The sequence below is a fragment of the Opisthocomus hoazin genome, chromosome 7, assembly GCF_030867145.1.
Source record: "Opisthocomus hoazin isolate bOpiHoa1 chromosome 7, bOpiHoa1.hap1, whole genome shotgun sequence".
Lineage (NCBI taxonomy): Eukaryota > Metazoa > Chordata > Aves > Opisthocomiformes > Opisthocomidae > Opisthocomus > Opisthocomus hoazin.
This window is the reverse complement of record NC_134420.1, coordinates 5,276,246-5,298,617: the sequence shown is the minus strand read 5'-3', so window position 1 is coordinate 5,298,617 and position 22,372 is coordinate 5,276,246. Positions and strand designations below refer to the sequence as shown.

At 40.9% G+C, this 22,372-nt stretch overlaps 1 protein-coding gene across 4 annotated transcripts in view; it reads right to left on the bottom strand.

Annotated features, from left to right (window-relative positions):
- NAV2 (neuron navigator 2) overlaps positions 1–22,372 on the bottom strand; it is a 235,825-nt gene that overhangs the window by 4,536 nt on the left and 208,917 nt on the right. For all 4 annotated transcript variants that reach the window (XM_075427329.1, XM_075427330.1, XM_075427331.1 and 1 more), the window contains 15 exons: positions 20,824–20,907; positions 20,049–20,160; positions 19,419–19,564; positions 16,611–16,783; positions 13,711–13,864; positions 13,031–13,190; positions 12,435–12,535; positions 10,668–10,763; positions 10,342–10,510; positions 8,123–8,358; positions 6,767–6,921; positions 6,198–6,269; positions 5,523–5,719; positions 4,953–5,071; positions 293–496 (listed from right to left, as the gene is read on the bottom strand). In XM_075427329.1, coding sequence (XP_075283444.1) covers positions 293–496; positions 4,953–5,071; positions 5,523–5,719; positions 6,198–6,269; positions 6,767–6,921; positions 8,123–8,358; positions 10,342–10,510; positions 10,668–10,763; positions 12,435–12,535; positions 13,031–13,190; positions 13,711–13,864; positions 16,611–16,783; positions 19,419–19,564; positions 20,049–20,160; positions 20,824–20,907 — 2,178 coding nt within the window. The remainder of the gene's footprint in view (positions 1–292; positions 497–4,952; positions 5,072–5,522; positions 5,720–6,197; positions 6,270–6,766; positions 6,922–8,122; positions 8,359–10,341; positions 10,511–10,667; positions 10,764–12,434; positions 12,536–13,030; positions 13,191–13,710; positions 13,865–16,610; positions 16,784–19,418; positions 19,565–20,048; positions 20,161–20,823; positions 20,908–22,372) is intronic.

Here is a 22,372-nt window from a genome sequence, read left to right as displayed (position 1 = left end):
AGAAATTAAGCTTATTAGACACATCCTCAGTCGCTCTTCAGAAAATGACTCCTCCATATATCCTCAAGAAATGCATTTGAAAAGCTTTTGCCTCTGTTTCTTGCAAAACTGCACAGGCTTTCTGTGCGAATGCATTCCCTGAGCTGACTTGACGCCTTCCCCAGAGACATTGCCTTCTCATTCCAGAACCTTTAAATGCTCCTCAACTGTCCTTTACTTTTTTATTCCTGTTTCTAATCCCTAGAAACAAGGGCAACAAAGCGGCTCTGCCATTTCAAAAACGAGAGCTTACCAAAGGATCTCCTTCAGCATCACTCACGGGGACTTGCTTGCTGGTGGAGCCCTCCCGCGACATGGAGTAGCCATCAAAGCCCACGTCTTCAGGCCGCAGCTGTAGCAGAGGAGGCCACTCGTGGTGCTGGGGGGTGGCTGCCCAGGGGTAGGTGTCCATCACCCATTTGGCAGGATCCTCCCAGGGCGCTCTCCTCCCATACAACTGGAAAAGCATGAAAACATTCCTATTAGTCTGCCCCTTCAGCCAGTGCCTACTTAACCAAAATGAACGTGCCACGAGTCTTTGATTGTAGAAAACGCTTGCAAGAAGGAAGGGCCGAACACAAACAAGTGAGATTTCCCTTACCCCAGTGACACGCACAGTTTTAGCTATTTCTCATGGCAACTGATCCGACAGCCAACTCCGCTGAGACTGCAGTGCCCTTCTGTCGGCACCGGTTGAAGAAAGGGAGACCTGAGAATAACCTCACTTCAGCAAGATTAACTTAAATAAAGTCAACACACGAAAGAGGCCGTCAGTGTTGACACCTGGATCGCACCAGCAGCCGCCTTATCTACGTTTGCTGTTGCGGTGAAACCGCTGTCGGTGGAATGCGTAGGAGGAGACGTGAGCCCTGTCATCAGGCAGTGATGATGGATGTCACAGAAAAAGGTTTTCGAGTCGGGAATTTCTTTGTATTCAACCAAGAAAAGGTGCCAGCAGGATTTGTCTATGGTCATGTTCCTATTTCAAGTAAGCACACTCTGTTTCAAAGCCTTTTTCTGTCTTGAAGTCATGTTACTGAATGCCAACATATTCTTGTTATATTCCGTTAAGCTTGCCTTAAGCAGATAATAAATTCATTTTAACGCCACATGACTTTCAGAAGCATAAATACAACTCCAAGTGACTTTAAAATGTTTACTTCTGCTTTATAAATTTCAGCCTAAACATCCTTCAGGAGCTGGAGTTTGTCACTGGCATTTCATCACCTGAATTGCGAGAAGGCTCCCTTCCCTGCACAACGCACAGGGGGAAAAGCAGTGGTCTCAAAGAAATTCATCAGCTCGCTGCCGGATCCGAAGCCATCTCACTTTCCTCATCTCTATTTCTTCTTGGGTTTTTTGTGGTTTTATTTTTTGCATGCAGAAAGTATGAAACTGCTCTAAATACCAACACCTGCGCTATTCCGCAGCAGACCCAGCGAGCCCCAGCCCAGAGCAGAGGTGCCCAGCAGATGGAGCTCGGTGGTCTCAAACCCAGCCGCTGCCACCACCCAGCCGCTCTTCAGCCTTGAGCTCTACTGTGTTATTTTCTCAGCATAACGCCTGCAAGCTGTGGTAAACCAAATCTCCTATTTTAATCTTCTTCTTGGATTGACAGCAATACACATCAGTTGCTAAGTGGAGAGGATTTTATATTCTTCACATGTGCTTGCTACCTAGAAGGTCTGCGTGGATCCCAGCTCGTTTCTAAAAATTAACTAATAAGTAAAATTCCCATTTCAATATATGAAATCATCACGTATCTTCAGGAGATGAGAAGCTGAATGACTAACTTGCTATTCCTTTCCACAGCCACCAGTCCTGTCCATCTCCTTCACTTGCACGTTTTCTGGAGAGCAATTAAGAGGGCAAGAATCTAACGGGTTGTTTCACAAAGCACCGCAGAGAAATGACCGGAGCACCAGTGACGGTGGCAGGAAGCCGCAGGGGTTTGGGGTCCCCTTTTTGCTGGTGCTGCATTCTATATTGATACACCAGGCAGGAAGAACTGGGGTTTTACATCACCCTCTAATTTTCACATCCCTGTTTTGATGAACAAAACCACTCAGCTCCAATGGGAGCAATTATTGTAAGGATCCAGTTGGCTCCCTTGTCTTTGACCCAAAATAGTCCTCTAAACGAGAAACAGATATACAAAAATAGTTCAGTGTAGATCCACAGAGATCAGAGTGAAATCAGTGGTCCACCCTTCCTTTCTGGCAGGCAATTTAATGAGAGATGATGTGCTCTCAGAGGAGCATTTGTGGGCATGGGGGACAGAAAACATCCCAAAATGAAACACATTTCTAGCATTCACTTGTTCATCAGCACAACTCTGGCTATGCCTCAAGTACTGAAGTCTTATTTTTATGCACAGACTCAACAAAAGAGAAAATCTAGAGTACACTGAGAAATTATTTAAAAAGAAATGAATTAGTGGAATTTGGGGAAACGAATCTACAGCACAAAGTGAGAAACTGAAATCCCTGGACTTGGAACACAAGCCATTCAAACAGCCTAAGGAAAGATGCCGGTATCAGGCAAAACAAGCAAGCAAAAAGACAGTTTTATTCATTGTTGCGCTTTCTCTTCATTTCTGTCACTAGTTTTTCAACCCTTTCCACACCTGCTGATCAGCCGATAGGAAAGCTTCAAAACACAGTACAAGGCGCCCAAGCACCACCGTGGGTATCGGTTTTCTCCTTTCCAGGAGGAAACAAAGTCACACGCTCTCCTGTCACTTGTTTCAGATCAAAAAGATTATTGGCTCCCGTTACCTTCTTTTACAGGAAGTTTTATGTAAAATTGTTCTCGTATTTCTAGCAAGGTTCCTCTGTGGGTGTTGTACTTTAGGAACTATCATGTTCTCCACCTCTAGGAGCTTAACACAACCGTTTCAAAGAAAAGGAGGTCTCCAGGCACTGACAATTGTCAAATGGCAAACACAGTTTGCACAAATTCTGACCAAACTTGTTGAAGAATTCATGTATTTCATAAAATTGTAAGGAGCCACTAGTAAAAGCTGTTTTCTAGGACGGGGTTGTCTTCTGTCTCTCTCTCTCTCTCTGTTAATGTCTATAAATCTCTGCTGTATAGACAGCAAATGAAACACGAGGTGATTTTTACTGGACAATGTAAAATCCCATTATTATTTTTTTTTTTTAGTACTTCAAGTACTCAGACTGGTGCATCTTCACAGGTTCTCTATTCTCCGCAGAGCACTCCCATGCAGACAAGAGCTGCACCTCTAATACGGAAAGGTTACTGCACAGAAAAGCAACATAACAAACAAGCAGATCGAAACAAAATCCTAGTATTTTCCAAAAGAAATATTTCATACTTTTTTTTTCACATATCTTAATGGCAACGAATCCTGACAAACACTGCAACAGTGAGCCCTAAGCAGCAGCAGAATGGAGAGAACTATCTTTCACAAACATGAAGGAACCATTCTGCCACATAACTGGTTCTTCACGGAACTCGTACTTGGAGTTATTTCATGTTTCAGAAAGTCTTCAGACACAGAGACATATGTGATGGAGAACCTGTTACTTCTATAAGTAAAATTTCATAACTGTTAATTATTCTTACTAATAGCAAGCCATATCTTGCTTATAGTTAGAATTTGTCTAGTCCAAACTTGTCAAACATCCACTAGCTTTTATTCCCGGAAAGACTAAAGCAGAAGACTCCCATAGACCAAGTAATATTTTAGCTTCCTCTTGAATAAACTGAATAGTTTGAGCTTCTCATCTCTCTCATTGAATAAGGCTTCATGTACCTTAATGATACCTATTGCTCTTTTCTGAATCCTTTCCATGTTTTTGTCTTTCCAATGAGCCTTTTTACATGGAGAAGTACTACCCTCTTCCTACCTCTATCAGACCTAATTATAGCTTATGCCCTTAAAATGGCATTTGTCCTCTTACCAAAATACAAGCTCCCAATGCATTGCCATAATCTCCTATTCTCCAACCACCTTTAGCCCTTTTTCAATCTTCTAGACTCTCCCTGATCCACTTTTTCATCTCTGTATGTGTGATCTCGTGTTTAGCTTTCATGTATGGAATGCCCAGAATTTACTGATATTTGATGATATCTCCAGAACTGTTAAATGTTGCGCTACCATGCTTATTCTGTGAACAGAATAAATATTCTGTGAACAGACTGAAGAATAAAAAAAGAGTCATTTATTCCATGGTTGCATGACAAGTCCATAGCAACCCTCTGTTAAACCCTCCTGATTCCAACAAGCTTTATTGTCATAGAGACGCTAAGGACTGTGTGGTAATGCTTAAAACTATCCAAATGGCTAGAGTATGAATCAATTACTAAGTACAGGCAATCAATGATGATTTCACTACAGCCTCTGAAAGAATTATGAAGGATTCTGCTAAAAAATTCATCCTGCAGACCGAGAAGTAATCAAAACGTCACTGATACTGATCCTGTCACTCAGTAATACGTTTCTCTCCATAAACAGCTTTGTTCCTCCTCTGTTGAAAGATGTGGTTTACACAGGAAAATCCAGCATAATTAAGTTAATGGCCACAAACATATTTTTTAGAGGCACAGTGTGATTTTAAGGTGTGCTTGTGGAACAGATTATTGGAAGATATTTGGGTGTCTAACTCCCTCCACTGAACACATCAGTAGTTGGGCATCTAAACACTTTTCAAAAAATCTAATCCAGACTTTTAGTGCTTCCACTCCACATTCCAAAATTGGTTGAAGAAGTAATTCTGCCCAAAATTAACAACAATTAAGGTTATATTTTTACAGACATGCAGGTATTCAGCGTGCAAAGTTGTACCTACAGAAAACGCTGCTCTTACTGAGTTTTGTTCGAAGCCGTGTTGCCTTTTGAATAGATACCATTCAAGACCTATGATTTTTCACTTTTGCCTGCTCACCTGTAGCCCTTCTCTAACTGCCTCCAGAAGATATGGGATGATGGAGTAGTTCCATAAGTCAGTAAACCAAACTCGAGAACCATCTACATCTATAGGACAGGAGAGGAAGAGCCGTGGACCTGGAAAGGGAAATTCAGATATCACGCTCAAATCACTATCATGATATGCATCAAAATAGGATCAAACAACGACTTCCAGTTCTCTGGAGAAAGAAGCCAAGGATGAGAGAACGTAAGTAGCTAGCTGGCGAATTGCTCTTCCTGAGAGCTCAAAAATCCTCTGAATCAACAAACCACAGCCCTCAAGGTGCAAAAAAGTTAACCAGATTTCCTAATACGGTTTGTATCCAGGACTTAGAAAGAGGTAATTTTTTCTTAGGAAAAGAAAAAAAACAGTTTAGAAACTTCTTGTACAGTTTGCCTGAGCGTACACTGGCATCTAAAAGTAGGGTTTTGAAGAAACCTTATTTACCTGATATAGCACAAGGAAAGGTACAAGGATGCGCCCGATACACAAGCAAATGAAATACATATATTTGCATATGCTTGGGCATATGGGCAGAGCACTTACCAATAGTAACATCAGAGGAGCTATGAGCCTCCAAGAATTTGTTCAGATGTTGCCAGACCTTGGGAATCCAGTCAATAATTTTAACGAGCTCTGCATTTCTCATCCTGCCGCTGATCTCTGTTTCTATTAGTTTTCTTCTCAAGAAACGGCCGAGAAAGCCTTTGACCGGCTCAGTGTGGTTAGCACATAGCACCCATCTGTGGCAGAACAGCAGAAATGGCCATTATTTCTCTTTCACGCTACTGAACAGAACTATTCTGGGCGAAATTTCTTTTATTATTTCTGGATTATCATCATGATCAACATGGGTTATCCCAGTCATGTATGTTTCTTAGCAAAAGTTATTTGGAAATGATGAATTCACTAAATTAAACAATTTGTTTTGTGCATTGTTTCAGCTTATTTCTCATTCAGTATCTGCTTTGCCTAGTATCTTACTTAAAATTTGTTAGAGGACCAAATACCTTAACACTTCTCTGAAAAGTTTGATGAATCCCAGCTACTTTACTAACAGCATCACAACAAAGCTGCACATGTCAGGGCAGCAACTAGTAGCGAATGGTATTTCTCTCTCAGTTTGCTGTTTCAGCTGATAAGAACAATTTCAGATGACTCAGTAGCCATTACTCCTTTGCCAGCCCACAAACACGAATGAGAAACATGAATAAACAGTACCTGAAGTTATGGTGAAGCTGAAGATTAGGTGTTGAGGAGGTGGCTTGGTTCATCGTGCCAATAATATATGGACTATTGAAGGGAAAAAAAAACCCACAACCAAGCAAGTCAAACTTTTAAACTTTGAAAAACGACCTTTGAGTAAGCTCTCAATATTGAAAATGGTTATTCAAACTTCTTTTGTCACAGAAGGTTTTCATAGTTACTAATAACCAAGTTCTTTACTGAAAATCTGACTTCTAAGAACATCAAATTCTGAAAGCAAAGCAGAAATCTCCAAGCAGGAACCTCTACTAAAAACAGGGTTTTAGTATTGAAGATCTACCACATGAAGTGAATGCAAATGACCCAAACCCTCTACTACTCTTTTATTACTGATTTCAGAGGAATTGATCATTTTATGAAGAAAAGAAACCTCTGACGTGCCGGTCCATAATATGGACGGTCTGGCCGTCTCAGTCCACTTGACCAAATTTATCTAAAGTTCGGTTTTGTGACCATATTTTGCAACAGTGGTGGTCTGACCGCAGGACTGAAATTTGGAATGCGTTCTGATATAATTTCTTTACCATTTGTGGTACTTGCAGTTCAGAAGTCCATTAAAGATCTCTCCTAGGGAGCTAACATGATGCAAATTATCCAAAATGATTACAAGAGGCATATCCACAGCGTTGTTTTCACTGTTACACTGATCTGCTAGGTTGGACAGGTATTGGCGGAGTTCCTGCAAAGCATATATAAAGAAAAAAAACCAATAAAGACAGTTTTCTTCATATTCCTTGAAAATCCAGTTAAGATAAATAAGCTACTGGCTGTGTAATGAAATCTAGAGCAAAAGAGCCTGACCTCTCACAAATGCACACATTTTCCATGAAAAACCAGAATATGGGTTTCTTTCTCTTTTGTAGGTTATGCTGAAGATTCAAAGACTGTATCAGAAATCCTGAGTGAGACATGGGCCTAAAGGGGGAGTAAGATTTTGTCCTTCGCTTCGTGTTTTTTCATTCGTGCTGTCCTAACCTCACATCCAGAGGTCGGAAATGTATTTTTCTTTCTTTTCAGGAACTTGTTCAGCTCTCCAGACAGCAAACCAAACCTTGCATCCCAGCTAGGCTTGCTGTATTTTCTTGCAAGCGCATGTGTATCAAGACAGAGCCGACCAAATTAATCTGGAACAAAGCATCCCTCGACAGAGGCCAAATTCGGATGCCTTCAGCAACGCCGTGGAAGAAGGATGAGCTCGGGGGGCTGCTGCCGGCTTTAAAGCATTTATTCCCTAACATGTCTCAAATTATACCAGTGGTCTATAACCACACTTTCAACCATCTCTTTCCTCCAGAGAAAAATGTGCCTAAGGCCATCAAATATACAGCTTTTTTTTTTTTTCTTTTCTTTTCTTCTTTCTTTAATCTAGACGTTCACTGGAGGTCTATTCAGCAAAACCAGCAGCACATGAAAAAGCAGAGGCATGCCTTACCAGGGCAGGAATGTGCCTGGACAACAGCCGCTCCAAACCCAGCCTATACAGATTACAACTGCTGATACCCGCAGCTGCAGGACCTCTTGACAGCCTTGAGATGCATTTGAGGGTTACTGGCAAAAGGCCCACGTGCAAGGGGGATTGCTTAAGCTGCCGGGAATTTCATGCAGGTGTTTAAACTTCCTCAGCAATTCTCAGGCTCCTAACCACTTGAAAATCGTGACACCTTAAGGTGTTTAAATACACACCTGGAAGCCTACTGTTTCAGGTCCATAATCAGGTGAATCTGCAGTTCTGAAAATCTTTAATATTATTCCTTTTAGGATTAACACAACGCTTTAAAGATCAGTTTAAAATCGGCTTTTGAGGGATTAATAAAGGAGGAGACTCTCATTTTTGATACACGGTAGCATTAATTGTGCAAGGATGGCTTCCCTTTCCTCACCTTACTCGATTTATGGTCCACATTGAAGGTTGCAATAATGCCATCGGCCAGCTCCCTGCCCTCTCTGAGGACCATATACTCCGAGAGGCGGTTTGCCAGGTATGTTTTACCGGTGCCACTGGGGCCAGATAAGATAATCCGTCTATGTTCCATCAGGAGGGAGACATAACGCTGCAGTATAGGCTTTGGGATCAGCGATTCAAACACCAGACTGTCCAAACTGTTCTCACAGATACCTGCAACAGGAAAAGATTCCTCATTCAGAGGGATTCCCAATTTTTATTCAAATTACCTGCATTTTTAAAAGTTTCTCTTCTTTTTTTTACTAAGTAGATGTAATGCTGCAAAGCAATCCCGTTAGTGGAGTTCGAACAAATCAAGATTAGTTGAAATTACTAGACAGTCAAACCAGAGAACTGAAAAATGTCATTTTGTGAATGTCCCTGGGCCCAGTAATAGCTGGAGAAAACCCCGAAATGACACTTCGAAACAGCTGATTGTTTCTCAGTGCAGAGATAAATCCCTCTCCCACTCTGGTATCCTCCGTGGTTGAGAGGAGCACATATAAAGCTGGTAAAACAAGTGTAGGAGTGACCTGTGGGCTTAGCCGGGATCCTCCTTCAGCTCTCCCAGTTTTCCAAGCGCTCATCTGCATCCTACGGTGTCTAAGGCCCCATGAAAGCTGCCATACCACATGATTCCAGGCCACATTTTTCACACACATACCATCCATTTTGCATTATTTCACCATGTACGGCATGCATTCAGCCACAATGTACCTGTTTACTTTTGAATCACTAGAGAAAAAAACCCCAGCTATCATCAACTCCCCCTGCTTTCCCAAACGCTTGTAATTAAACTCCTCTGTATGCTGATAGTTATCTCGCCTAACATAAAACTCCTACTGATAAGCATTTACGCAACATCAGCAGTCACTTTCGGCAGAATTGGCTCAGGGAAAATAGTGCTTCAAAACAAACAGCAGGAAGGGAAGTTGGCAGATCACACAGAGAAATGTTTGCACCTCAATGGCTACTTGGAATATTAAATATTTATACAGGCAGCTTTATATCTCAAAGGTATATGGAAGCGATTTTCCATAAACTGATTAAATACATTTCTATCTCATTGAAAACTGTTATTACATATGAACCTTCAAAATACAAGTCAAGTCTATGCAAGTTGAATATAAAATCGGATCGCAGCATTACAGATACAGCTAGATCTTAGGCAATATTTCAATTGGCATTTACTACTGGACAATGTCTTTAAGTAAGCAGAATACCCTGGGTTCACATCAAACCTCAGTAAATTGAGATATTTCATGGCTTATTTTGTCTTCCTGCCCACTGATTTGCTACCCAAGGTAATTGATTTTTTACAGCAATATTCAAAAAAATCCAACTACTTTAAGTCAAATGCCACAGCCAAACTCTGAATGTGAGCTGCAGGGTGTTTGGCAATGCTGTCACACACTCCACTGCTGTACACAGATCTATGCTCGATTTCACTGGTGTTACTTCGAGCAAACTGACGTGCATTCAAAATGCAGCGAGTGAGTATTTTTCCCTCAAATCTCTTTTCTTCGTTGTTGTCATAAAAACGGTTCCCCGAGAAACCAAATGAAAAACCATACGGGAAATATAAGCATTAAATTCTTATCCATATGATATAATGAAACAGATGAGACTTTTGAAAAGCATACATTTTGAAAATGGGGAGTTTAAGGTGTCCCATGAATTCTGGGATCCCTCCTTACTGGTGCCCAAGGAGGGACTCTTCAGCGAGATAAGCAAGTGAAATCAAGAATTTTTTTACTCTGCTTGAAGGAAACTGTAACTGTTACAAAGAGGCAATGAAATTCTGAGACTTTATTCATTTGGAAGGCACTTTGCTGCTCAGACAACTCCATTACGTCCCTTGTGGTGTGAGGTCTTCTCCAGCACAACTCCAAGCATCAGTTCAAGATATGTGGAGAAAACTGCTGTGTGTGTTATTATTCCTACTGCTACAGGCTGAAAATTTGCTGAATTTATAGACTTTGCATACTCGGAGTGCTGTCTTCATCAAATGAAAATGGAAGTACCAGTAAATAAAAGGCACGGCCAGGAAAAAGCAGCACAATAAAAAGTTTCTACTCCTCTGAGTTTCTTGACACATCCAGCTTTGATAAAACTGCAATTAGTGAGAACTACAACAGACAGGTCAAGCACAATCACCTTTGATGGTAACTGAAATCGTGTTGTTTTCTCCAACTAGATAGCCACAGGGCAACAGCTCGGGTGTCTCTGTGCTATTGGTGCGTTTGATTTCTCCAATGCTGTAGCCCAGAACACTGTCTGAATTCAGTCCCAGCTGGCTCACGGGATCCACATGAATGATATACTCCTAGGTGAAAAAGGGACACGAAAAGTTAGGCAGCACTGAAATCTCGGCGACTTTATTCTGTGCTATAACAGCAATAATCACAGCAAGCTCAACATTGCTTGGCACTGTCAAAATCTAACAGGAGAATTCAAGCAGACAGCAGGTTATACTCACTGACCTTAAACAACCGTCTTACAACCCCGTCCAGAACATCCCATTTGGTCTTGCCACTGACTCCGATACAGCCGATGAGGAAGGTGCGAGGCCTCGAATCCTAAATGCACAGAAATGTGAACTTAAGTTAGTAAATAAATCCTAATTGTATCAGACAAGTCTGTTTAATGTAATTAAAATGCTGGGTTTTATCCCCTCCTTTTTTTTGTTCTATTTTTTTCTTAAATTATGGTGCATCTTTACCACTCTATACGGTGAATTCTGAACACTTCATGGAATCCTTCTTTTCTACTAAATGTTTTCTGAAGTGTTGGAGTCACACATCTAAAGGATACTTAAGTAGTAATCAATCCATGAACAATTCAAAAACCTCTGAGAGGATTACAACTTAGGAAAAATCTAGGCAAAAAAGTTCACAGCACATTAATTTCTCCATAACTTCACAATCAACTGTGTTGCATTTGCAAAGTTTATCCTATTGACTTCTAGAAATGCTGCTGTGGACATAGAAATGTAAAGATATATCTATAGAAATTATACATGATTATATGCATAAACAGTTACATATCTAGATAGATATTTATATACACATATTTATATATAACAACTTCTGTGTTCTGTTTGGTGTATCACAGCATTTTAGTTGATAATTTTGTTTCTGATTTCTAAGGCAGATAAAAAACAAATGCACCCCATTTTTCTATTATTCTATAGCTGCATTCAGTGTGAAACATTCATTGAAGAAAAACTAATTTCTGTCAAAGACTTCAGCTAAAACTTTAGGAATCATTGCCATGTGGTAACTTCACTGACTGGGAGCACAGTGGACTCTAGGAAAACTAGCAATACAGTTTTACTGTTAATTTGCTTACCCAGGGCTGTAATTGTTAATGCAAAAATGGTATTTAATGGAAATATCTGCTGAGTCAACTTTCTTTCTGATTATTCATACTGTGATAGCAAGGTCAGTGCTTGGACTGTGTAGCAGATCCATGCATACGTTACACATGAGGTGGGCTGCGATTTTACAATATCTGAAATGTATTTGGGTATTTAGGATTCTTTCAACTACTCATGAATAGAGAACATCTGAAAGATGTCATTCAGAATGGGATACTTGTGCCAGAGAGGACAACTTGAACTAGAACTATAAGCTACAGATCCCCCAGTTAGGATCCATTAAGTTCTTCCAGAATACCGGTGTTTCTAGCATTTTGGTGCACCTTCTATCGACACATTGGATCATTTTCATTATTCGTTAAAATTTTATTGAAGTTTAACAGAAAGGCCCAAGAGCTTTGTGCAGGTTTTAACACATCAGTCTTAAACAGATGCTGTCCCAAGGTGTGGATTAGTCTGCTAACCTCCTTGATGCTGAAAGAGCGGCCTGGTTTTCAGAGATACTACTGACAGGCTTAAATTGTAGCGTTCTCACCTACACCACTGACACAAGCTCTGGTCCAGCAACCCTGTGTTACCAACACGCTCCACGGCCAGTGCTGATGGCACTAACAAGAAGCTGTCAAATAAAAGATTACTGCAGGTGAGTTGATGAGACACCATGAACTGATGGTGTTGGCTCTCAGCAGTTCCAAGGAAGTGGGGGTTTAGAGCCCTGGCTGCCACTAGTCATACACCAATGAACTATTTTGCAGAGAAAATTTAAAAAAATCTTTTGCAAATAAAAACCTCCGAAACAAATGGGATTCAAATTCTCTGCCACATTCCAAAGTCACTTGTATTTCAAAGCTGGGGATGAAACACAACTCACCTCCTTCCACTTCATCTCATCCTGAAAGCTGACGACTATTTTGACATGCCTGCCTCCCTCTTTCCTGGCAGAGCCGTCTCCAGTGTCATCTAACAGCATGTCTGTGAACAGAAAACATCGACAGCTTCACAGCTGTATCTTAATAACAACGAAGACTATTCTGGTTTACGCCAGCACGTTTATTGTAGTCAAACTCAACACAGTTGGGCTTCATACACCCCGAGGCAAAACACCAGAACCAGGTGTACTGACTTTCCTACCAAACATCATTATCACTCTTAAAAAGTGAAGGTCATTGAAAATTATTAGTCAGTTACTCTGTATTTTCCTTCCTACGATATATCCCCTGGCAAATCTACACCATTAAATGGCTTTAAACGTGACTCTTTGCAGCTGAGGTCATAATTGGACATCTCCGATCTAGGGCGTAGCAGACCTACGACGACATTTTAAAAGAAGGCTTTATGCCAGCTCCTGACACATTTCCACACCTCAACTGCTAATAATTTTCATGCTTTCATTTTTCCGTGGCTAACCAAACCAAATCTTCCAAGTGCAGGATAAAACCTGCCCACCGCCCTTCCCATTAAACTCACCGAGACTGGTTGACTCCGTGAGGTTCAAACTGTGCTGAGAGAGACCCACTGAATGTCTCGGAGAGGATGAAATGGAAACCTGAGACTGAGCCCTGCTACAGCTCCCGTGGTTTTCAGATTTCAGCCGATCGTTTTCTGCTTTTAATTTTTCAATCTCACTCTTGAAAAGACAAGTCAGGAGTTAGCAGGCACAGTGAAAACGTACACTTAAAAGAGAGCAACAAAAGTAACTTAAGAATAAATGCTAGTTTAGCAGAAATGCAATTTTCATAATATTTTAATTTATTTTAATAAATTAATGATTTTAATTATCATGTCCCTTCCATGAAACTTTTCAAAGTATTCCAGAAAACATCAATCTGTGGCAATTCACTAAACACTGAAATGCAGCTACTGTAAAGCAGAGAGCATGGGAACATTTTAAGAGGTTGCTGACAGTCAACAAAATCATCTCCCCATAGGTTTCCAGGGTTGAAACCGTCGAGGGCAGCAGAATTCATGTCTTCAAGCTGACTTTCAATGAAGGTACAAGGTTGAACACCAGCACAAAGCTAGAAAAACTTGTAGTAAGCATTCAAAAACTTCAAATATACCTTCTTCCAGATCTTTACTGTGTGGCACGTTGGCCAATCTTCAACACCTCGACATGGATTGCAATGTTTGGGGTTGTTATTTCTTACCTGCATTCTGTTCATCGCCTCCCGAAGCTGGTCAAGCTGATGGGCGGAGCTAAGAGCTTCCAGACGAATATCAGTCAACTTCATCTCCTTGTCTCTTAGCTCATTTCGTAATTGCATGACTGTTTCAGCTTCGCTGTCAGTGCATTCAGAAATACTGGAAAAGATTGAAAAAACAGACATTGAACAAGACCATTCGGCACTTTTCAGATGGTGCTTCTCCATCATTTGTAAGTAAAGGAGAAAAACCTCTTTTATTCAGCAAGAAGCAGGCAACAGTTTCGGCTTATTGGATTAGTGATACCATAAATCAGATATTAAATAGGTCATGGAAACATTAGAGACTAGTGAAATAAATATGTCTGAGGGTTATTTTTCTTTAATCAGCATCTGAAACAGAATTCTGGAAGTCACCTACTATTGGATAGTCTTAATTAATTCATGGCAGTTGCCATAAAGGAAAACTTCTAAAGCCAAAATCTAAATAAATTAAGGGGGTGCTGGCAGTAACAGCAGTTGGATGGAGATTGATGAGTTTACAGACAGATTTAAAGCTCACCAGGTGTGCACAGCTGGGTTTCCCTGAACTGTTCTGGAGGGCTTGGGAACTCTACACCTATTCAAGCGTGATAAATTCCTGCTCGCTTTAAAGCGCTCATGCCTCAAAAATTTTTGGTGGCCTTTTTCTTCCCTCCTCCCACAAAAAAAAAAAGATTCTGGGCGAGTAACATTCGTAAATGTTTCTATACGAAGATCAACTACACAGCTGCATGCTTTGAGGGAGATTTCATTTAAAATGTTTTTCCCTAAATCAGATTAATGAGAGATGTTTTCCCCACCAAAAAGCCAATACCCACAAGTTTTACTTGTGCTCTAGCCTTCCCTCTGTTCCCGTATTTAGTCTTTTCTCTTGCTTAGCCTTCTGGCTTTCATGTCAAGATGAGACGTACGCACGCAGCTTTTTGACTGACGACAGACGAGATGATCATTTGACAATTTTCTGGCCTTAGATTTCTAAACCACAATTTGCTGCACTCACCAGAAACTCCCTCAGCTAGGCTGAGAGACTGGAGAAGCTTTGAAACAAATTCACAAGGGATTAACTTCTCCTACTGACATTTCATCGTTATTACACGGCTGGAAACTATTGCTAATGTTTTCACCTCTTCACATGAAAACAAGCGATGGGCAAAACTTCGAGTCTGGGTACTTACTCCAATGCATTTGATCCGAAATCAGGCTGGAAGCTTCGCATGACCATCTACAAGGTCGTAAGGCTCTCTGGTAATTATATGTTTCACATCATTGCCTCTTACAACCTTCTGTATTTATTTATCCTACTCAAGTGATGAAGCTACTGACAGAATTCACTGAAAATCTGTTTTACAAAGTTTTCCAAGCACATTCTAAAATGCGAGTTTAGACTCAAAACTGTGCGGGGTAAGGCAATTATTTAACTTTATTTCACACGTGGCCAAAATGAAGCCTCGAGACTGCCTACGACCTTCCCATGAACGTAAAATGAGTGAAGCAGCAGAGCACAAGTCCTGACTTTAATGCCTACACCTCATTCTCATATAAACACAGGCAGAAGGGTATGGCTTGGTCCTACAGATGAGCCTGTATGATAGCTTGCTGCTACCCAAAGGAAGACATTGGTTTCTCACTCTTCTTCCCCAGCCTGCTCCCGGCTGTGCTGCTGTCATGTCCCCATGCTTACACCAGCTCTGGCCCTCAACAGAGTCTGAGCAGCCCCCTGAGCAGATCCAACCCAGCAACCTGGGGAAAAAACAACTTTTCACGTTTCTGACAAACTATTTCTCACTTCATTTAGCACATTGCATGGGCTCAGTGGAGCTGTTTTGTTTGCGAAGTAGCAGAGCTAGTGCAAGGGAAGGACCAGGCACAGGTGGCTGGGGAGGTACAGAAGAATAGAGGAGAGGATCATCCCTGTTCATCAGGCACAAGCTGTTAGATGAGTTCAGCTGCATGGCTAAACCACGCTGTCTGATTTCCAGTAAATCCTTACCTTTATCTGAATTTGTCAACTTAATTAGGAATTCATCATTGCAGATTAGTACAATACGTGCTGTCTTTAGCCAACAGAGAAAACAAAATCCCACACTTGGCTTGGCTTGTTTCATCAACAGCAACAGATCCAATTAATTCTGTACTCCAAGGTCACCCTGGTTACAAATACTCTTCACACTCACTATGTTCTCCTGAGAGTGCACCCCAATGAAATATTAAACTGTACTACAGTAACAATGCAATGATTTTTAGCTTCCCGGACACTAATGCAAAGGTACCGGGTTGGGAGTCAGCTTACGTGTTCCCGATTATAATTCTCTGTATATATAAATTCCACTTTTCTGTCCTCTGCCTGTAGTTTCCTTCGACTACAGAACTTCCAAAACAGGCAGTAGCTGAAAGTGTGCTCCTCCCTCAGTCTTCTGCCAGTATAACAGGGTTAAGGATTTTACCCCAAACACTTCGCAAACCATGGTCCCCGTCTGGGAGATAACCTGAGTGACACTCAGGAGAAGGACCGACCAGCGGCAACACACCAGCCCCGATGTACAGGACAATCCAGTCTGGCCCAATGCGTCTTCTGCTGTGGCCTCATGGTGAACAGCTGGTTCGAGCAGTGCATGGAGCTGAACAGCTGTCAGACAGTGCTTACACAGCTGTGCAGACTCTTAGGCAGAGGAACCAAGGGGGACAAGGTGGTGCGAGGCACATTTTGCCACTGTTTGTTTCTGGAAAGTGGCCTAGAGATGTCCTGGAAAGCTAGCACGGAAAACACTGGATCTCTCCAAAGCATGGTATTTCTCTCTTCCTCTACTAACACAGCAAGATGCCTTCCACTCCATTTTCTATTTAAAAATTACAAAATCACTTACAGAGAATTGGAATGGGAAGCTCTCAGCAATGGTGTTGAAACTGTAGAGTTATGGTGTGGTAGCTTTGGTGAAGAAGGTAATGAAGAATCAGTCATCTCCTCAATATCTGAATGAGAAGATGCTGACTTGGGAGATTTCTTTTTGCCAAAAGCTTGCTTGAAGGAGCTGCGTAACTGGAAAAAAATAAGATCACAACAGTAGGCATCACTGAGAGTCCTTAAGAATGAAACCAGGCAAAAAAAGGCCACAGAGCAAAAACTCAAACATGCAAATACTCCAAACGATACAGCCATACTCACATGTATTTTGACAGAGGTAAAAAAAGAACAAAAAAGACTTTTTTTTTCCTTAGCTATTTTGTGAGATTAATAAGGTCAATAGGACTGGATATGGATGCTTCTTATTTTTAAGATTACTGGTTTATAGCAAATTGTGTTCAGTGCAACAAGCTTTACAGCAATGTTGTAGCAACTTGCTGCTAGAATGTAACATGGCTCAGACAAGGTTAATGATGCTGAAAGGGTTAGTGATGTAAACGGGTCGGTTAGCTTTGTATCTCATAGTTTAAAGTAGGTCTTCCTTACCTCATTGACCTGCCGGAAGGAGCGGAAGCAAAAGGAAGTGGGGGAAGGAAAAAAGACATGTTTTAACAGATAAAGCCAGCGATAAGGAAAGCTTTGGATTTCCAACACAAACATGACCAATGATCAGCAAAGACCAACAGTTACCTTCAAACTGGAACCCTGTGTTTTCCAAAACCAGGTGTTTCAAACAAAGTGCAGTCATTTTTTGTATGGCTTGAGGGAGACACCAGACCCAAATCTCTTAACTATTTAAATTATATTTTCTCCTTAGCTCAGACAGAATATTTTGGCTGACAGCCAAGTTAATATTGTGTTTTTCCTTGCAGGATCACATATTTCACCAGGTGAAAAGGCTGAATCCTTTCTACCTACATGCAACTAAAAGAACCTCTTTTTAATGTACTGTCATATTCCAAACAACAAAAAGAATGAATATTCATGTCATTAAACTGATGCTATCATGAAGTTACAGATCAACAGTTAGCGTTCCAGAAGCGTCTGGACAACGCTCTTTGATCTACGGTTTAACTTTTAGGCTGCCCTGTGTAGAGTCAGGGTTTGGACTTGATGATCCTCACGGGTCTCCTAACTCTGCGAACACCATTTAACGCGATCACAAATTACATGTTGTACACAGGCTGGCTTAATACGAGCTGAAAGTTATTTTTAAACTAAATAAAGACTCCTACGGTGAGAAATGTTGAAAATCTGGTGTTTCAGCTCTGAATGGACAGCTGTGTTCTGTCGATATATAACAGAAAGATCTTGGCTGATAACTTCCTCAGTATTTGTGGAATAAACAATGTGTGAATCAGATTCAACTTATATATTTTCTCAGTAAACTACTGATTTAACTTTCAATCTTCATTTTACAGAAATGATGTACTAACTTTTAAGAACAACATAAAAATAATGTCCTGTTTCTTCTACTTCATGGAAGCTTTACTTATTTCTCTTTATAAGAAGATGTTTCCTTAACTGTGCTTAAAAACAGTCATTTGATGAATGAGAAGTGTAGGGTGCTGTAGGATTGTATCTACTAGGTTACAATAACGAAGAATAGAAGCTAAAGCAAAAATGTAAAAAGTGTTTCTCTTCACTAAGGCTTAATCATTACAAAAGGTTTGTGTCACAAATTAAGAGTCTCTAGCAATTTAAAAAATAGAGCAATTTACTTTGTCTATAACTAATGTATAACCCAGCACAAGAAGGATTTGGAAATGACGCTGTTTCCATTCAGCCAATTATTTAAGGGGCAGAGTGGAAATACTGCTGTTATGAAGGAGCTGGCAAGATATCAAAATAAAACCACTGGGATAAGAGAGAAACAGAAACAAGCACCTGCTCAGGAAGCTGTTTCTTACAGTTCAGGATTTTCACAAACATTTTGGAGAGGATATCGTGCAAACACAAATCAAGCTTTTACCAGCTCAGACCACATTTTGTAGCTACACGGAGTTCTCTGTACACCCAGAAGATCCAGGGAGATTGAAGTTCAGTGGGAAGGAAGGGGTGGATTGCTTTACTGGCTACAAGCAAGGATCTAGGGACTTTAGGCCAAACTACAATCAGACTAGGTCACTAAGGCAGTTATGGTCTAATTGAAAATGGAGTTTAATATAATGTACCTTTCCTCCAGTACACGGTACCTTGTACACAGTACATGATGAGCAAAGAAGGAAAAATTGGAAATCAAAGGTAAGTATTGCAAAATCTTGCAAAATAAATGTCCATCACAGTAAATTTTTTAAAATTGGTAAATTTTTGTAGAACTCCACGGTAACGTTCAAAGCAGAGTTCTTACAGTGTTTAACGTGCTCACTTAAAAGAAAGCCCTACAAGCCAATAAGAAAGAAAACAGTAAGAATGATCTCTCATTGGGGGTTTGTTTTACTTTAATGACAGACGTCAAGTTTCCCCTAAGGGGCTGGACATCATATTACTTTTAGCCAGAACTGATCTTTGACAGCTATTTCTAATTTAAGACTGGCCTTTTGGCTGTTAAGCTAAAATTCAATCCTAGGCTGAGTCAACACAAGCATATACATCACTTACGACTCAATTAAGCCTTCAAAAGAGAGTTTACACAGGATTTAAACGGCGCACAGTCCTTGTGCTGACCTGTAGCAGGAGGGGAGGAAGGAGGAGCCGAGTAGCTAGATTTCACCATGCGTGTTCTGACAATTTTATATAAACCTCACGCAATTTGTTAAAATGGACTCACCCAGTTCTTCCTCTTCTTTTTCTTTGAATCACTCTCGATGTTGCTTCCCACACTGGAGTGACTGGTAGCGCTGTTAATACTGGAGACGCTGTCCGACGAGTGCTGCCTCCGGATCCGCAGGTCTGTGGGTTGAGCAGCTCCAGGTCCTGAATATGAATGGAGGTGGTGTCAAAATTGTGTAGGAAATTTGATATAAGTGTACTTTATGGGGATAAGTAAGAGAAGCGTGATAAGACAGGACTGCGTCCAGACTTTACATTGGACACCAAAGAAAATAAAGACAAGTGTCTGACAGCTCCGAAACTGGGTTCTTTGCTCCCTGCTGCTTCACATCAGTGTCTAGATGGGTGAATTACTAAATGCTTACAGCAAATTCAGTGAGCTCACACTGCAGGTGGAAAAGCTTTGGTAAAATGCTTTCTCATATGTCCAAGACATCCATTTACTTCCGCAGAATTTACTGCACTATTCATACAGATACCCGTTTCGAACCCGCACATGATACCAAACCAGTAATTAGAGCACGGTTGCGAGACAAAGCTGATGTCTGACGGTTACACCAGCTGTTACCACGAGGACGAAAGTCTCATGAGCACTGCACTGTTGCTATATGTGGTGCTTGGTTCGCACCTTTGCAGTTGAGCTCTGGTGTGTTGATGACTCCATTGATGGCAGCCTGCGCAGCAGCATTTTGCTTCTTCAGCAGTTCAATCGTCTTCCTTAACTCGTTCAGTTCTGAGTCCTTGAATAAGAAAAAAATGGTGATAAATCAGAAACCACCGATGGTATCTAACTGCTCCAAAGGAGCCACATTTCAATCTACGCGTTGGTTGCTGATAGAGAATTTATGGAATATGTATGTACAAGGAGACGAAAATGAGCTTTGGTGTACCTGGGGAAGCACACCCTCAAATAGCTTGGTGATTATGAGACAAAAAATGTACATGCTTTGTAATACAGAAAAATGTATATTCAAGTACACTGTCCAAAAATCCCACATTGCCTGTCTTGTAATGATTTCTCTTCGTATTTCTCTTGAACGTGCACATGTGTGGATGCATTGGGAAGAAATATATTATGAAAATATGGAATACTGAAGACTTGTGTCCAAAGCAACAATTTATATTAACAATTATTAACAATATATAACAATTAACAATATGCAATATATAACAATTAACAATACATAACAATTTATAACCTGATTAGCTGCCACAACATCCCAGTGAGGAAAATGAGTATTTTACACAAAATTTTTCGTATGTTTTACTTTATCGCCACAATCGAGCAAACTAAGGCGAATGGCTTATGTGATTTTTTTTTTTTCCCCACAGCTACAGAAGGAGCACGGGCAATAATGCTGGAAAGAGAAGTCAAGACTTCCCCAAATGGTTTTCAAGCTTGCCTTTTGCTCCGCTGTCATCGTCAGGCTCTGCAGTCGGATCGTCATGTTCCCCAGGCTCTGCTCAAATGCTGCCACCAGGTGAGCCTGCAAGTTAAACCACACAGGAGTAAGTTGTCCTCTCCCCCCAAACAAGAACATTTCTGCAGGTATTGAAATGGCCCACCTAGGGCACTGCATGGCTTGCCGTGTAAATGATATGGAGAAAATAACACTGATTAGAAAAGGTCAAGTGAGCAGAGCATATGTTGTGAAAATGCTTGCAAACAAACTACCAGGAACAATTTACTTGTGGAAAATTCAAAATGCCAAAGGTAACAGACCAATTTCAAAATCTTAGACAATCACAGCTCTTTCACATACAGCTACTACTAGCAGCACACTATGAAATGATGCAATTTTAGGCTATAACCCACACCCTGCTTGGCAGCAGCTGCTACCAAACGCTTTAGAAAACACAGACGCAGGAGTAACACGGTGACCTGGCACATCAGCAGGAGATGTCCTGGAGGCAGGTCCTCCGTCAGCTGCGACACCCACTTCTTTGGTACCACCCTTGCGATAGCCAGGACAGGTACCTCTGGCATACTCTAACAGAGCAGCAAAGCAGGATATTTTTCTGTTTAGCAATTCTCATTTATTCTGTAAAATGGGCAATCCTACGTCCAGAACACACCGAGAACAAAAACATCTCTTGGGTCCCTACAAGTTAAGGTCCTTTGAGGAGCCACATCTCAGACTAATCCAGTTCATGTACTTTAAAGCTGCTTGGGTTTTGTGATGAATGGAAAACGCATTTTGCCACTTTGTTGAAATAGAAAGACACATTAGATACAGTATTTTTCTAAAAGATCTCACAGATTAAGTAACTGAGGCTTTTAAAGGATGCTTTTGGGAATACATCTTGTCACCCGAACGTATTCCTGATACCAAAAAGGCATGGAAGGACATCCTTGGCTATCTAGCCATGTCCCCAAACTATTGCAAGCAGTGACATGAAAAGACCTCCTATCACAAAACGCATGGAGGAAAAAGAGACAAATCGATCCATATTTCTAAACATCTCCTGCTGTTCATTTCTGAAATCTGAATTAATCTTTGACTTTTTATGTGCGCCACTACTAGTATGCATAATATTACTTGGTGATAGTTTTCAGGTACCCTCACACAGATAAAGTAACTTCTGCCACAGAGCTTTTTGCAAAAAGTTTAAATCTTCTCCCAGAGAACATAAAAAAACACAAAATGCCACTCCCAAGTTTTAGGAGGATGCCCTAAAAAGTAAAATAAAGCTGAAAACAGCAAATAAAATATAAAGCAAGTTTTTAGAAAAGGAAAGCTAGGCAGAAGCTTTCCTCCAACTAGATCACTATTTTCCTTGTGGCTATTCTAGTGGAAGATGTTCCTGCTCATGGCAGGGGTGTTGGAACCAGATGATCTTTAAGGTCCCTTCCAACCCTCACCATTCTATGATATTTAAGGGCAAAAGATGCTGGAAGTCACAGAGGTGGAGATTCTCACTGGGCTACCCAATGGGAGAACTCTGAAAGCC